The 15,166-nt window shown below is 35.6% G+C and overlaps 1 protein-coding gene across 1 annotated transcript in view; it reads left to right on the forward strand.

Annotated features, from left to right (window-relative positions):
- The first annotated feature begins 6,536 nt into the window (after nucleotides 1–6,536).
- Nucleotides 6,537–15,166, forward strand: part of LOC122025893 (glyoxysomal fatty acid beta-oxidation multifunctional protein MFP-a-like) — a 46,879-nt gene continuing 38,249 nt past the window's right edge. Inside the window, exons 1-6 of the mRNA XM_042584695.1 lie at nucleotides 6,537–6,719; nucleotides 7,562–7,633; nucleotides 7,719–7,784; nucleotides 7,866–7,922; nucleotides 8,021–8,088; nucleotides 8,171–8,252. Coding sequence (XP_042440629.1) covers nucleotides 6,623–6,719; nucleotides 7,562–7,633; nucleotides 7,719–7,784; nucleotides 7,866–7,922; nucleotides 8,021–8,088; nucleotides 8,171–8,252 — 442 coding nt within the window. The 5' untranslated portion in view covers nucleotides 6,537–6,622. The remainder of the gene's footprint in view (nucleotides 6,720–7,561; nucleotides 7,634–7,718; nucleotides 7,785–7,865; nucleotides 7,923–8,020; nucleotides 8,089–8,170; nucleotides 8,253–15,166) is intronic.

Here is a 15,166-nt window from a genome sequence, read left to right on the forward strand (position 1 = left end):
CACTCACTAGGTCTTTCACCTGGCTTCACTCACCAGGATTTTCCTCCTGCCTAGCTTCACTCACTAGGACTTCCCAATTGCCTAGCTTCACTCACTAGGCCTTTCACCTGGCTTCACTCACCAGGATTTTCCTCCTGCCTAGCTTCACTCACTAGGTCTTTCCTTTTGCCTAACATCCCAGTTAGGACTTCCCAGTCAAGTATCCGGTCATCCTTGACCTACTTGACTATTCTTTAATCAACCTTGCATTGTCAAACATCGAAACTCAAACCAAGACTCAAGCTTGGTCAACCAGGTCAACCTTGACCTGAGGGATGTTGCACCAACATAGAAGATAGATTATTATGAGGTGAGACACCTCTACCCTCTCTTTTATATTCCTTGGTCTTGGCAAATAAGGAAAATTTAAATAAAACCTTCCTTATCCTCTTTGCCAATGAAAGGAAAATTTAATTAAAATTTCCGTTCTTGTTTCTATTTGGCCAGCCACCTCAACATCCTCTATACAAGGAAAGTTTTAAACAAAAATTAAAATTTCCTAATTTGTTTCTAAAAAATTTTTAAAATAAAAATTTCTCTTTAAAAAATTTCCTTCATCGTTGGTTATAAAAGGAAACTTTTATAAATTAAAATCTCTCTATTAAAACATGTGGATGATTTACAAAAAGGAAAGTTTTCTCTAAAATTAAAATCTTCCTTTTAACTATAAATAAGGAAAGATATATTTCTCTTAATCTTTTGTAGAAAGTTATAAAAGGAAAGATTTAATTTTAAAACTCTCTTTTAAAATCATGAGGATAGTTTCATAAAAAGAAAGTTTTATTAAAAATTAAAATATTCCTTTTAACTACAAATAAGGAAAGATATCAAACTTTTCTCTTAATCTTTTGTAGAAAGTTATAAAAGGAAATATTTAAATTTTAAACTCTCTTTTAAAACCATGGCTTCCACATAAGAAAGATTTAAAAAAAAATAAAATCCTTTTAATTTATTGTGGCCGGCCACCTAAGCTTGGGTTCAAGCTAGGGTCGACCACACTTCAACCCATCCATGCCTTGATGTGGCCGACCCTTGCTTGGACTCCAAGCTTGGCTTGGTTGGCCACCTAGGATGGGTAAGAAGGTGGGTATGAGTGAGTATAACACTTTATAATTAAGAGGCTACGATAGGGACCGAGAGGAGGAATTGATTTTGGTCTCCCGATGAATTTGAGCTTCCCGTGTTCGCCCCGAACACCCAAGTCGAGTTCATCAATAATAACTCATTCCACTAAAGAGTTATTATTGAACTACTGCACCAATATCATATTACTATATGAGCTCCTTCTTATCATGAGTGTGTTAATCTCCCTGTATTTAAGATATCGAATGCCCACTAATTAAATGAGTTACTGACAACTCACTTAATTAATATCTGGCTCCAATAATAGTACCACTCAACCTTATTGTCATGTCGGACTATGTACACCTGCAGGGTTTACATGATAATCCTTATGAGCTCCTCTTGGGGACATTATGAACCTAGATTACTAGGACACAGTTTCATTCTTTAATCAACAACACACTATATAAATAATATTATTTCCCAACTTATCGGGCCTGTTGATTTATCGAGCTAAATCGCACTTTTTGATAAATCAAAGAAATGAATATTAAGTATATGTGCTTGTTATTATATCATGATTAAGAGCACACACGTCCATAATAACAAAGGTTTTGTTCTTTTATTTAGTCAGTATAAAAAGAACTTACCTTAAATGGTCCAGCTCAATACACTCTGAGTGTACTAGTGTAATTTTATAGTCAAGATAAACTAATACCAAATTATACTACGACTATTCCAATGGTTTGTTCCTATCCATCTTAGTCGTGAGCAATTGTTTATAATTTATAAAGAATTGATAACATGATCTTCTGTGTGTGACATCACACACCATGTTATCTACAATATAAATAATTGAACAACTACACTTAACATAAATGTAGACATTTGACCAATGCAATTCTTATTTCTAGATAAATATTTATACAAAAAGCTAGACTTTTAGTATACACTCTAACAAAATCCTCCTTTTTTTTTTCAATCAGAAACCAATGACTAATGATTCCTTCTTTTTTTAAAAAAAAAATCCTCTTTTTTTTTTCTTTGAGTTGAGGACCCAAATAGTGAACAGAAATTTACGACAGATAGGGACGAAGAGATCAACAAGGATGGACAAGATCAAAGATGAAAACACAACTCAAACTTGAAAATCAAGGAGCCAAGGCTCTGATACCAAATGATAAAGAACCTTGTAGTAAATGGATTGCTTTGAAATTCAGCTTGTGGAAGAGTATTGACGTCACACTCAAGCAAGATGAGAAGGTGAGTGATAAATCATGGGGTTTAATCGCCATAAGTTGCCTTGATAAGATCGGAATTAGTTCTTTGCCTAAGAACTAGAAGAAAGCTCTCACCAAAGAGAAACTAAAATTTTCATTCAAACTTACTTGATTTTCCATACAAGAGTTCTCCTATTTAACATCCCTTAAGATCCACTATGCACTAATTATGTAATAAATATCATGCTTGCATGCATGGTATTTATTATCCACTAATACAACCACCAATCCCTAATACTAGCTTAATGTAACCATGCATGCATGATATTTATTATACTTGCTTAGGGACTCTCAAAAATGCATTAAAGCCCATAAAGGATATCAAAAGTCACTTTAGAAAAAAAATCCCAAAAATACATACGAAAATGGTCCTCATGTTGGTCCAATTTCACTTTCAATTTGAAGGAATGTGATCCATTTAGTTGTTGCCTCCATTGTGCATTGATCCTCCTTTTCCTTGAGCCCCATTATTAAGCCTTCCAAAGCTTGCTTCATTCTCTTACTCTTGGACCTCGTCATGGGTCCCCCAATTCCTTTCAATGCCTCTTCTTGGCTCACATCATTGTTCGAGAGTAGACACCTTCAGGCCGTGTGAGATCCACACGACCATGTCACGGGCCGTGTGGTGGTCATGCCCTGCTCTATAAAAGGAGTTGTTCTCCCCTTTTCACTTATCTTGGGCATCTTTTGGCTTGCGGCTCTTCCCCCATTGCTTGGGGAAGGGTTCTCTCCTTTGGGGAGACCCTAGATCTTCTATCTTCGCAGTCGATCCGTCCTCCTCCGGAGCAAGGGAGTGTTTCCAAGGACGCTATGGTTCAAAGATAAGCATTCTCTTATCTCTATCTCGATGTATTGAGTTTTAGATTATTTTACTTATCGACTTTGGTTGTAATTTCCTTGCAATGGAGTAGATCTCCATATCTAGGATATAGGAGGTAATTGTGATGTGTTGTGATGTATGAACTATATAATTGGACATTTTCCTATGCAATGAAGTGTTTATATCATGATCTATGTGTTGTGCTTTGTATATGTTTAACAAAATATATGTGAGATCAATCCATGTGATATAGGGTTAGATCATCATGTAGAGGAAGAGCCTCGGGATGTAAGATCATGAGACCTTGTGAATGAAGATATCCCTTACTTTCTACGGTAATTCCTTGAAATGGGGATTGACTCTCTACTAGGAAAACTAATTAGAGTTTAAAGAGTTTTTCCAAATTAATGTTAGGATGTAATCTACGTAATCTAGGAACGTAGGACCATGGGCCCTTGTGTGAGAAAAATGATCCCTATAATCGGACTTCCTAAATTACCTCTTCTACTTAATTGTATTAATCTACCGTTAGGAAGTGATCTGTGTAATCTAGGAATGTAGGACTGTGGACCCTTGTGACAGAAGGATGATCCCTATAATTGGACTTCCTAAATTACCTTTTCTATTTAATGGCGGTAGAACTTGGGTAAACTCTTTGGTGTGATCTTCGCGAGGTTGTATCGAACTTTAGTTAGAACTCCTACACAAGTGTAAGTATGGAGTTAGGTAGATGAACAATGTATAGGGACATTAACTAGCATCGCAACGAAACCTAAATCCTAGTATCTAATCCTCTTCATTCACTTACGCTCTTTTCTCTTTCTCATTTCTCTTTTCTTTCTATCTAGTGTTTGTGAACCATTTTTAGATTGTCTAGATAATTCGCCGTGCGAAGTTGACTAGTGCTTAGTTAACAATCCCTGTAGATTCGATATCTTTTGTATTACTGACGACGTAACCGTGCACTTACGGTGACGTAACATGAGTCTGTTCCGCTTTCTTCCTTCTGGAGGTTTGTTAGTTGGTTTCGAAGCAGAGCCCGTCTCGCGAGCTATGCTTCGGAAGTTCCTTCGTGTAGTTCTAGGAACTTCTCCCAAAGTTTCTTTGCTAATTCGTAATTTTCGATCCGATTTACTTCTTGGGGTGGAAGTACATTGAGTATGTGGAACTTGGCTCGTCCGTTTGATATGAAGTCTGCTTGCTCCTTCTTGCTCCATTGGTATTATTCATTTTCATTTCTTTGTTGGTCTTTGGGAGCAACAAAACCATATTTAATTATCAAAAGAATTTCAAACTCAGTTTCAAAAAAATACCTCCATGCGTTTTTTCTATAACGCAAATTATCCTCGAACTTCGGCGGGCAGATGTCAGTTCAGCCATCGTCTCGGTGCTTCAGTCGACAATTAGTTCTTCTGAGACATTCTGGCTCTGATACCATTTGTAGGATCCTTGGTGTCAGCTAAAGGGAGGGGGGGGGGGGGGTGAATAGCCCTGCAAAGAAAAAGAACCTTCTTCGAACTTTGTAGCTTAATAATTATCAATACTTACATAAAAAATAATTAAGAGACTAAAAAAACGAGACACAAAGAAATTACTTGGTTATAATCGGGGAGGTTGTTAATCCAACGAAGATATAAAACTCACTAAAATTTTCCTCTGAGTGGAGAAGCCTCTTACATCAGTTAAATCTCACTACTAGAAAGCTAAATTAAAACTGAATCAATTACAAGTATTATTTCTCTCTTTTTCTTATTGTTCTTAGCTTCTGGGAGCAGGACTATTTTTATAGCCTTGCTCGAGCCACCTGGAAGAATTTTAAATGCTTGAAATGAGATAAAAGTTTATCTCCGATGTAGCACGGGTGCTTAGACCTTTTGGGCGCTCGGACTCACATGTTGAGTGACTTGCACATTTAATTCACATGTCAAATACATTTAGTTTAATTTTAAACTATTTGTTAGATATCAAAAATATATGTTTGATTATTGGTGTTATCTATACCAATAACAACCAGTTTCAATTACAAAAAGATCATGCAGATTGTGGGACGAGGACGAAGTTTATCCCTTGAGAATAGAGGCCACCTCTACCTCCTCTTCATCTCCTATATAAGGTAATGATATTGTTTTAAGAGGTAGATAGCGTTTTTCTACATTTTCTTCACTGGTGTCTTTCCTTTTGATTATTTTTCTCTAAATTTGACTTAGTCTCTCGAGTTTGTCCGTATAATTAATTACTTAGCACAACAATAGCTGACCTGGAAGGAGCTAATCCAATGGAAGTCGACTTGATATGCATTTGAGCTACCTAAAGAACTTGAGGATGTCTAAGAGTCATCTCATCCTTGATCTTGAACCCACCAGATCACTGAGCATGACTTAGAGTATGTCGTTCTCTCGGGACGATCTAGTGACTAGCATATGAGATGTTACTATCATGAGGTCTGAGATTCGAATCTCGGAAAAGTTGAAGTAAATATCTCCCTTATGTGCTAGTCACATTTCAAAGGCTAGTAGTCGTCCGTGATTTACCTCCTCTGTGTTAGCTCTGGGATAGATTGACAGAGATGTTGAAGATGAACGTATTTATCTTTTACCATCATGAATTAGAATATGTCACCCATGACTTAGATGCATTTGTCATATCTCTTTGTTAGGATAATGACAGGTTGATAAGAGTGAAAAGAAATCTATATTAATTAATAGACAATTTCTCTACATCAAGTCTAGTCCAACAGTCAACTTGATTAAAATCGTAAATAAATGTATATCGATTAATAGCAATTTTGTGTCTCACTCTGCCCAATTATATTCATATAATAGATTTAATGATGACTAATATTACTTCACTTGCTAAATTACGTCACTTAGCTAACTTGTAAATGAATGTATATCGATTAATAGCAAATTTGTGTCTCACTCTGCGCAATTATATTCATATAATAGATTTAATGATGACTAATATTACTTCACTTGCTAAATTACGTCATTTAGCTAACCTGTAAATGAATGTATATCGATTAATAGCAAATTTGTGTCTCACTCTGCGCAATTATATTCATATAATAGGTTTAATGATGACTAGTATTACTTCACTTGCTAAATTACGTCACTTAGCTAACCTGTAAATGAATGTATATCAATTAATAGTAAATTTGTGTCATATAATCTATTTAATGTTGACTAATATTACGATCACTTGCTAAATTCGGGACCAGCCACCGATCAGTCTTCCCCCACGATCCCACCCACCCAACTCAGGCCAGGCCCCAATCCCTTCATCGCATCTATGGCCCACGCTTCCTTACCATCAATGTTCCCTGTCTATAAGCAGAGTCTCGATTGTCCTCCTCATCACGGGATCGGCGAACAGATCGAAGTGAACCTCCGAAGAAGAAGCAGAGCAAAAGTCAGCGGCGACGATGGCGAGCATTGGGAGAACGGTGATGGAGGTGGGAGCTGACGGCGTTGCCCTGATCACAATCATCAACCCACCCGTCAATTCCCTCTCACTTGACGGTGATTCCTCTTCCCCTCCCTTTTTGTTGTCCTGCCCGGGTCTTTCTGTTGCTCTTGGTCATGTAGCATATTGCCGAGATCTCCGTCTTCTTCGCTGCTTAAGTGCGTTGTGTTGGCTTGTAGTTGGATATATGGTTTCCATTATTAAAGATTTTTTTTTCAAAGAATTAAAATATCTACCTCTTCCTATGTTTTTTCTCAATAAATGATGTTCTTATAATTTAATTGGGTCAATATGATATTATAACAATCAATAGTATTGTTTATACCCATTGCGTTTTATTTATGGAGACGGTGAAGTTGAAAAGTTCTACTTTTACAAGGGGCCATTAGCATGTCTTACAAGGGGCCATTAGCATGTCTTCGGAATTTGTATGAAGATCATTGACTAGGAACTCCCAACATGACAAATTTAGGAAGGCCTTTGTCAAGAACTTAAGGAAAAATTTGTTTTCTTTTGATATTCACAGGGATTGATCAAAATCCATTAGATGAACAGAGACATGGATCCATAAATAAGAGAAAATTGTCAAAAACTGTTCGAAGCAATAAAATGGGAAACTGATAAAGGTGATAAAAATCTGTTTTTGATTCCTTATTTCTTTATTTCACTCAGAATACTAGACTATTCTCTGCGTTTCTCTTTGACTCTTAATTTCCTTGTTTTACTACAAACATTGGGATATTTTTGTTGTTTTCACTGCATAATTCCCAATTTTAGGTTTTTGTATGATACTTTTCTCAGCCGTTCCTAAGAATATATGAATTGTTGGTTGGTTAGCAATGTTATGTCGTTTGGTTCCATTTTTTTTTTTTCACCTTTTCTGCTATATCATTTCCAGTATTGCTGAGTTTGAAAGGAAGTTATGAACAAGCTTTGAGCAGAGATGATGTGAAGGCAATAGTTATTACAGGTGTGTGCGAGCTTGAGCTCTAATATTCTTTAGCACCTTGTAGCCTCTGTGATTGCATGTGTCATCTTATATTGACATTATACAGGTGCAAAGGGTAAATTTTCAGGAGGCTTTGACATTTCTGCCTTTGGTGGTGTTCAAAGTGGGAAAAGTATGTCTGGTTCTCATTGCATATATAACTGTTGTCAACTTGTTTACATCATATTCTCTTGTTTAATTACTAATTCAACAGCTGAGCAAATGAAGGTTGGCTATGTTTCAATAGATGTCATCACTGACACTTTTGAAGGTAGTTAATGGGGGTCTTTTTTTATGTTAAACATGTGTATCAAAGTACAAATCTGGTGATTTCTATCATGAACTTGCAATGGCTGTTATGCTTCTCAGGCGCAAGAAAACCATCAGTTGCTGCCATAGATGGGTTAGCTCTTGGTGGCGGACTGGAAATTGCAATGGTATAATGCATTGTTATTTGTTCTGCATATGCACATTAGATCATATTTCAATGACAGACATAATATCTTTCTCATGTAATAGGCATGCCATGCACGCATATCAACTTCAACAGCCCAACTAGGTCTGCCAGAACTTCAGCTTGGAATCATCCCAGGATTTGGAGGTTCTCTCTAAAATTATCTTTACAATCATAGGCACATGAAAAATTTTCTTGCAGACATTGTTTTATTTAGACTGAATTATTATGCAATAAATCTTTTTCTTGTTCCATTGATGTCAGAAACTTGATCCCTAAACAAAATCTTTGTGTTTGGTGCAGTTTGCACAAACGATCTAATTCAGATTTTGATAAATGACAAGTGAGTTAAGTTGGGTGTTTTTATGATCTGATTACTTTACCAAGTGTGTAGGAATTGATGGTATGTAGGATTGGACGCCAGGTAGATATCCAGCTAGGTCAGTGGGATAGTTGGTGCGAAGTCCCGATAGGTCAATGGGTCGACTGGATATCTGGCGAGAAGATCGGTTAGGTCCGCGGGGCTGGACAATCGGTAGAAGTCCAGTTGGGTTTGCGGACCGGATAGTTGGCTAGTCAACCAACAACAAATTGGTAAGTAAAGGTAAGTGGAGGAGAGTGATTAAGTGAGGACGCGTCCCGGTTGAGGGACAGTAGGTGTCGATCCAAGTTAGGTCCATTTTGGATCCCTAATTTGAGACCTTAACTAGTTCCTGGTCTTGGGAGCTAATTACTACTTATTATCATTGTGCTTGCAGGTTAGATGTTTTAATTTTGGACTAACATACAGGGAAAAAGGAGTAAAAAGTCTTTGGATGAACAGTACCCGAAGGCGTCTTTAAGCATTGGAAGGCGTCTTCACACTTTCATAGAAGACGCCTTCAATGGCTTGAAGGCGCCTTCCAAGGGATAAATTTTGGACTCCGTCGTAGAAAGGCACAGTGAAGTCGGGTTTACCATGTTGAAGGCGCCTTCAATGGGTATGGAAGGCGCCTTCCATGACCTTTATAAGACAGTCTCAACCAAGCATCAACCAACAACTACTATACGAGCTACTACGTGTCTATTTGAGATTCCGACTACTTCGACTTCTTGTTGCGAATCAGCTGCGCCCGACATGCTTCGAGGACTTCCGATCGTGGTCGGCAGATCGACATCGACACTTGTGCACTCTCGCTTTGATCGCTATGTGTCAGTAACAAAGTCATTTTTTCTGGACTTAATTTTTGCAAACGGAAAGTGTAGTCTGTTACACTTTTCCGATCTTTTTGTACTCAATCTCCTCTTCCGGAGGTACCGGAAGAGGTTTTTTAGTGGATTACCTATCGATAGGTCTTCGGGACCTGGGTCTTGGAATAGGAGTCGTCGAAGGCTCCGAACCAAGTAAATCGCTTGTGTTCGTATTATTTTCCATTTGTCTATTTTTTTATTCTGTTGCGTTCATACTTTGATTTGAAAACCGAAAAGAATGAGATTTTCAAAACCACGTGATTCGCCCCCCCTCTCATGTGCGACTCGATCCAATAAGTGGTATCAAAGTTCTCAGAGTTCTGCTCTGAATTGGTGCAACCACCAATCAAGCCAGGGGAATCGTTTTCGGATTTTGGTGTTTTCTCTTTTTATTCGAATTGGTAAAACTTTACCCTTCAGATAATTTTTCTCATTCGGTTTTAACTCGAAGTAGGTGCAACACAACTCGAGCTCTTCAATATTTGTTTTATCTTTGCAAAACTATGCTAATCCAAGACCAAGTCTTGACACCCATCTTTAGCTTTCTATTTCACCCAAAACGAAGGATATAGCATTGTTCGTCCTCCCCTCTTCAAAGGAGACGACTACCCCTACTAGAAGAGGCGAATGGAAGTCTATCTAAAGACTAACTTTGTCCAATGATTTAGCATCACCAAAGGGTACAAGGCGCCAGTTGACAATGCCGGAATTCCAATGGACTTGGTAAATTGGAATACGGAAATCAAGAAGAAGGCCCAGATTGACTTCAAGGCCCTCAACACAATCCAGTGCGGGTTAACAAAGGAGGAGCTAAACCACGTTGGCCCACACAAAAATGCAAAGGAGCTATTGGACAAGCTCATAGAACTACACGAGGGAATCAACGACGTAAAGGTAACTAAAAGGGATTTATTTTTAAATAAGCTATTTAACATAAAAATGTAGGAAGAAGAATCTCTCAGTCAGCTACACGCGAGGATAAAGGATATCCTCAACGGGCTCCACATAAGCGATCATCAGATGGAGAACCGAGACTTGATAAGGTATATCCTAAATGCCTTCCCTCATCCATCGTGGATGTTTACAAAATTTCGAGGAACTTATCTAAACTAAAATTAGACCAATTTTTTTGTGAATTAGAGCTACACGAACAGATTAACGTTAAACCTGAGAAAGATATTGCTCTTCTTGCAGGAATGTCAAAAGAAAAATCTAGAACCAAGCTGGATCTTGAAATCGAGTTTGACCCTGACTCAGACGATAAAGAATACCTGGTGAACCTGGTAGGAAAAATGTTCACCAGGAGAAAGAAGAACTTCACCAAAAAGGACTTACAGAGATCAACTCCACTTATAACTCCAACAACAAGACAAACGTTACATGCTTTGGATGCAACAAAAAGGGACACTACAAGATCGATTACCCGAATCTCAAGAAGAAAAAAGTCCTCAAGGCGACTTAGGATGAATCATCCGTAGAAGAATCAGACACCGACGAACCAAGGCATACCAACTACCTCTCATTGATGGCATACGGATCAGAATCGGAAAGTGAATAAGAAGATGGGTCCGAACTCGAATCGAGCCACGAGTCCGCACTCGTTTTCGAAGGTTTCGATGAGGTATATTTTACTTAAAGTAAAAAGTTTTTTAAAATAATAGCATGTTTACATAAGAAATTGACTGCATCTGAAGATCAAATAAACGAACTAACTAAAGAAAATAAAATACTTAATGAACAACTAAATTCGGACTCAACAATTGAGCCGACTCAACTTGAAATCCCAACTCAAGTTGCAAAACTTGAAGAGGAAAATTTCAAATTGAAAGGCGAAATAGTTGAACTAAAAGAACTACTAGAGAAATTCACAACTAGATCCAAGTACCTTGATATGATACTTGATCACAAAGAGCTGTGCACAATAAGTCCGGATTCGGAAACAAGTCCAGTTCAACTCACAAAACATTTATATCATTACTCAAACAAAATAAAAACGAAACCAAGGCTTAGGTTCCGAAAGCGTGCTTAACCACGCAAGTAGGACTCAATCAATACTGTGTGCCTAGAAATAAAATTCACTACATAAATCAAAATAAATCAACTAACTCAATCTCAAACTCAAAAATTAAACCTCCAATAGATTCAAACCAAAGGAATCAAATAAAATTGAATTAGCCTAAATTAAGTAAAACCAAAGGTAATCTAAACTCAAACTATAATCAAGTTTATTATAATTATCGATATAAACCCAAAACTTAAAACCCAAAACTCAATAATTCAGGGGAGACTCCAAACTAGTTGGTATTTCCAAAATCAATAATTTACTTGGATGGGTAATTAGGACTAGTCTAAATAGAGACAATAGTTTAACTTAATAAACGGTACTTGAGAAGTTTTGGATGATAGTAGGTTAGGGAAACTTTGTCTATGTATGCTTAGGAAGATATGGTTTCGACCTGGTGCATTTGACTGAGTGGAATTAACTGAATCTACCCCTTAGTAATCCTAACTGGTTAGACCAAAGTTTTGTAATAAGTTCAGTGAAAAATTTTGAAGGCATGGTTACACTAATGATGTCCAGATGACTCACCATATCTTAGAAGTTTATCCAAAAAATGCCTATGTATTGAATCCAAAGCCAAACTTGAATCTAACATAAAGTTTAAACAAAACTTTGAAATTCAGTCTAACTCATCTCACAAAATTATAAGATTCCCTGATTGCGGGTGAGATGATTAAGGATTTAAAATTAAATTAAAATAATTTAAAATAAATTACATCAAATTAAATTAACATTAAATTAAATTAAATTAAATTAACATTAACATTAAAATAAAATAAATTAAATCAAAATAAATTAAAGTCTAAAAACCTAAATTAAAATTAAAACTCAACATAAATTAAATCTTAACATAAATTAAAACTTAAAATTAAATTTAACCTAAAACTTAAATTAAAATTCAAATTCAAATTAATGTATTAAATTGATAAATAACTCCTACCTTTTGTAGAAAACAAAGTGGATATTGGATAGTGGATGTTTCAAGTTCACTCAACTAACATATAAAAAAGCTTAGGAACAGTTGCCTTTAAAAATAACGGCAAACTCAAGATAATTGTGATAGGTAATATCGAACTCAAAACTGACTTTATTGTTAAAAAAATATTACTTGTTGAAAATTTCGAATACAATCTATTTAGCATTAGTCAGTTGGATATAAAGTCAGATTAGTAGCAAGAGGTTTTAGTCAGGTTGAGGGATTTGACTACGATGAAACCTCTACCCCGGTCGTCATATTTGAATCAATTAGAATGTTATTAAAGCTATACGGCCTATAAAGCTTTCAAATTATATTAAATGAATGTTAAATCAACCTTTCTAAATGCATTGATTAAGGAAAAGGTATATGGAGGTCAACCTCTAGGGTTTGAAAACTTGGAATACCCTAATTATGTGTTTAAACTAAAGAAAGCCCTTTATGACCTATAACAAGCTCCTAGAGCGTGGTATGAGAGGTTAACCACATACTTAGTCTCAAAAAACTTCAAACAAGGTCAAGTAGACCCAACCCTATTTGTCAAAACAGTCAATCAAGATTTCTTTATAGCTTAAATCTACGTAGATAATATAATATTTGGGTCAACTAATTTAAAACTAACACAAGAATTCATAATATTGATGGAACAAGAATTCGAAATGAGTCTAGTAAGACAACCAACATTCTTTTTAGGTCTACAAATCAAACAAACAAATGAAGGAACTTACGTTGATCAACAAAAATATACACTTGAATTACTTAAGAAATTTGACATGGAAAACTCAAAAGAAATTAAAACTCCAATATCCATCACATAATCCTAGATAATGATCCAAATGAAAAATATATAGACCTCAAATATTACAGAAGCGCCATAGGATGCCTACTATACCTAACTACCTGTCGATTTGATATTCTATTTGTAGTTAGTATGTATGCAAGGTACCAAACATGTTCCAATGAGTCACACTTAGCCAATATTAAAAGAATTTTTAGATACTTAAAAGGAACTTCCAACGCAGGTATGTGGTACCTTAGAACGACTAATTTTGAACTTATAGAGTTTTCTGACTCAGATTATGTCGACTGCAAATTAGACAGAAAAAGTACAAGTGGTGGTTGCCAATTACTTGGCCCATCACTTGTAGCTGGTTTAGTAGAAAACAACATTGTGTCACTTTATCTACTACTAAGGCGGAATATATAGCAATAGGAGAATGCGTTGCACAACTATTATGGATGATGCATATCCTAAAAGATTTCAATCTAAACCTTAAAAATACAAAAGTACTAATTGATAATGTTAGTTTAATCAACTTATCAAAAAATCCAGTGCATCATTCAAGAACCAAACACATCGAAATCAAACATCACTTCATCAGGGATCATGCAACTACAGGCGATATTGAACTCAATTATATTGCGTCCAAATCAAATTTAGTTGACATATTTACCAAACCTCTCGCTGAAAGTGAATTTAGTAAATTACGTCGACAATTAGGAATATGTTTCATAGAATAGGTCAAATAAATTCTTAAAATAATTTAAAAATTCTAAGAAAAAATCTTTTCTTTTCTTATCTTAAAACTACCATTTTCTTAAATTTTCAAAATTGATTTTAGCCTGAGCCTAGGTCAACCCCATAGAAAACATGTTCTTATAGATCTAGGATTTGAGCATCTCACAAACACATTAGGTTTACCTTGATTGCGTATTCATAAACTTAGAACGATGTGAGATGCGTAGGCAGATTGCCTGGACTTAAGATACTTATATTAGTGCATCAACACAAGTTTGAGCGTAAAATACCAAACACTGATCAGGTTAAGTGATCCATTTTTAGTCAAACACTAACTGGATGCATTTACTTAATTTAACTAACCAAATGAAAACTACTATCATCTAGTAGTCAATTAGTAACTAGTGGTTAGACATTTAAGAACGTTTTTTTAAAATATTTTTATATTAGGTCCTGGGGAGATAATTTAAAACCATTTTAAAACCTATTTTGAAAAGTTCTTGTTAACGTGTTTTCAATTTTCTTATATCCTACAAATCAATTGTGCTTGAAAAATATTTTAAAAATATTTTTGGTTTAAAACTTTTTCTAAGCATTTCAAAACTATTTCTAAGTTAAACATACTTCGAAAATATTTTTTAAAGCATTTCAAGTTAAAACATTCAAACTCCCGATTTTGAAAAAGATTATTGCTTACCTAACCAATGATTTTTTTTAAAAAAAAAATTTAAAATGAGTTGTCAAATCTAGCTTTATAAATTTAGATATCTTGAAAGCTACTTTACAAAGTATTTTTCAAAACAAATTAATTGTCTTTGGTTACAGTTACTACTCCCTCCAATTAACCTGTAAATTTTGAAATTGACAAACTTGATCTTCCGTGCTTAATTTGCAAGACTCACTTTTTGTAACTTGCCTACTTTCTCTGTGTATTTTTTTTGATGAATGCCAAAGGGGAGGGTAAGAGTTTAAGTTAGAAAATCAAAGAAAATCAGAATAAATTAACCCTAAAATGACCAAGAGAATGAAACGAAACTAACTTAGATTATTCTTTTGTTATTTTTCATATATGTTTTTGCATATCTTTTCATAACTTTAACCCAAGCCGTCATTGTATCAAAAAGGAGATTGTTGGTGTAGTTTGCACTAACTGTCTAACTCAGGTTTTGATGAATGACAAGTGAGTTAAGTTGGGTGTTTTTGTGATCTGATTACTTTACCAAGTGTGTAGGAATTGATTGTCTGTAGGACCGGACACCAAGTAGAAATCCAGC

Source organism: Zingiber officinale, chromosome 1A, assembly GCF_018446385.1.
Source record: "Zingiber officinale cultivar Zhangliang chromosome 1A, Zo_v1.1, whole genome shotgun sequence".
NCBI classification, from domain to species: domain Eukaryota; kingdom Viridiplantae; phylum Streptophyta; class Magnoliopsida; order Zingiberales; family Zingiberaceae; genus Zingiber; species Zingiber officinale.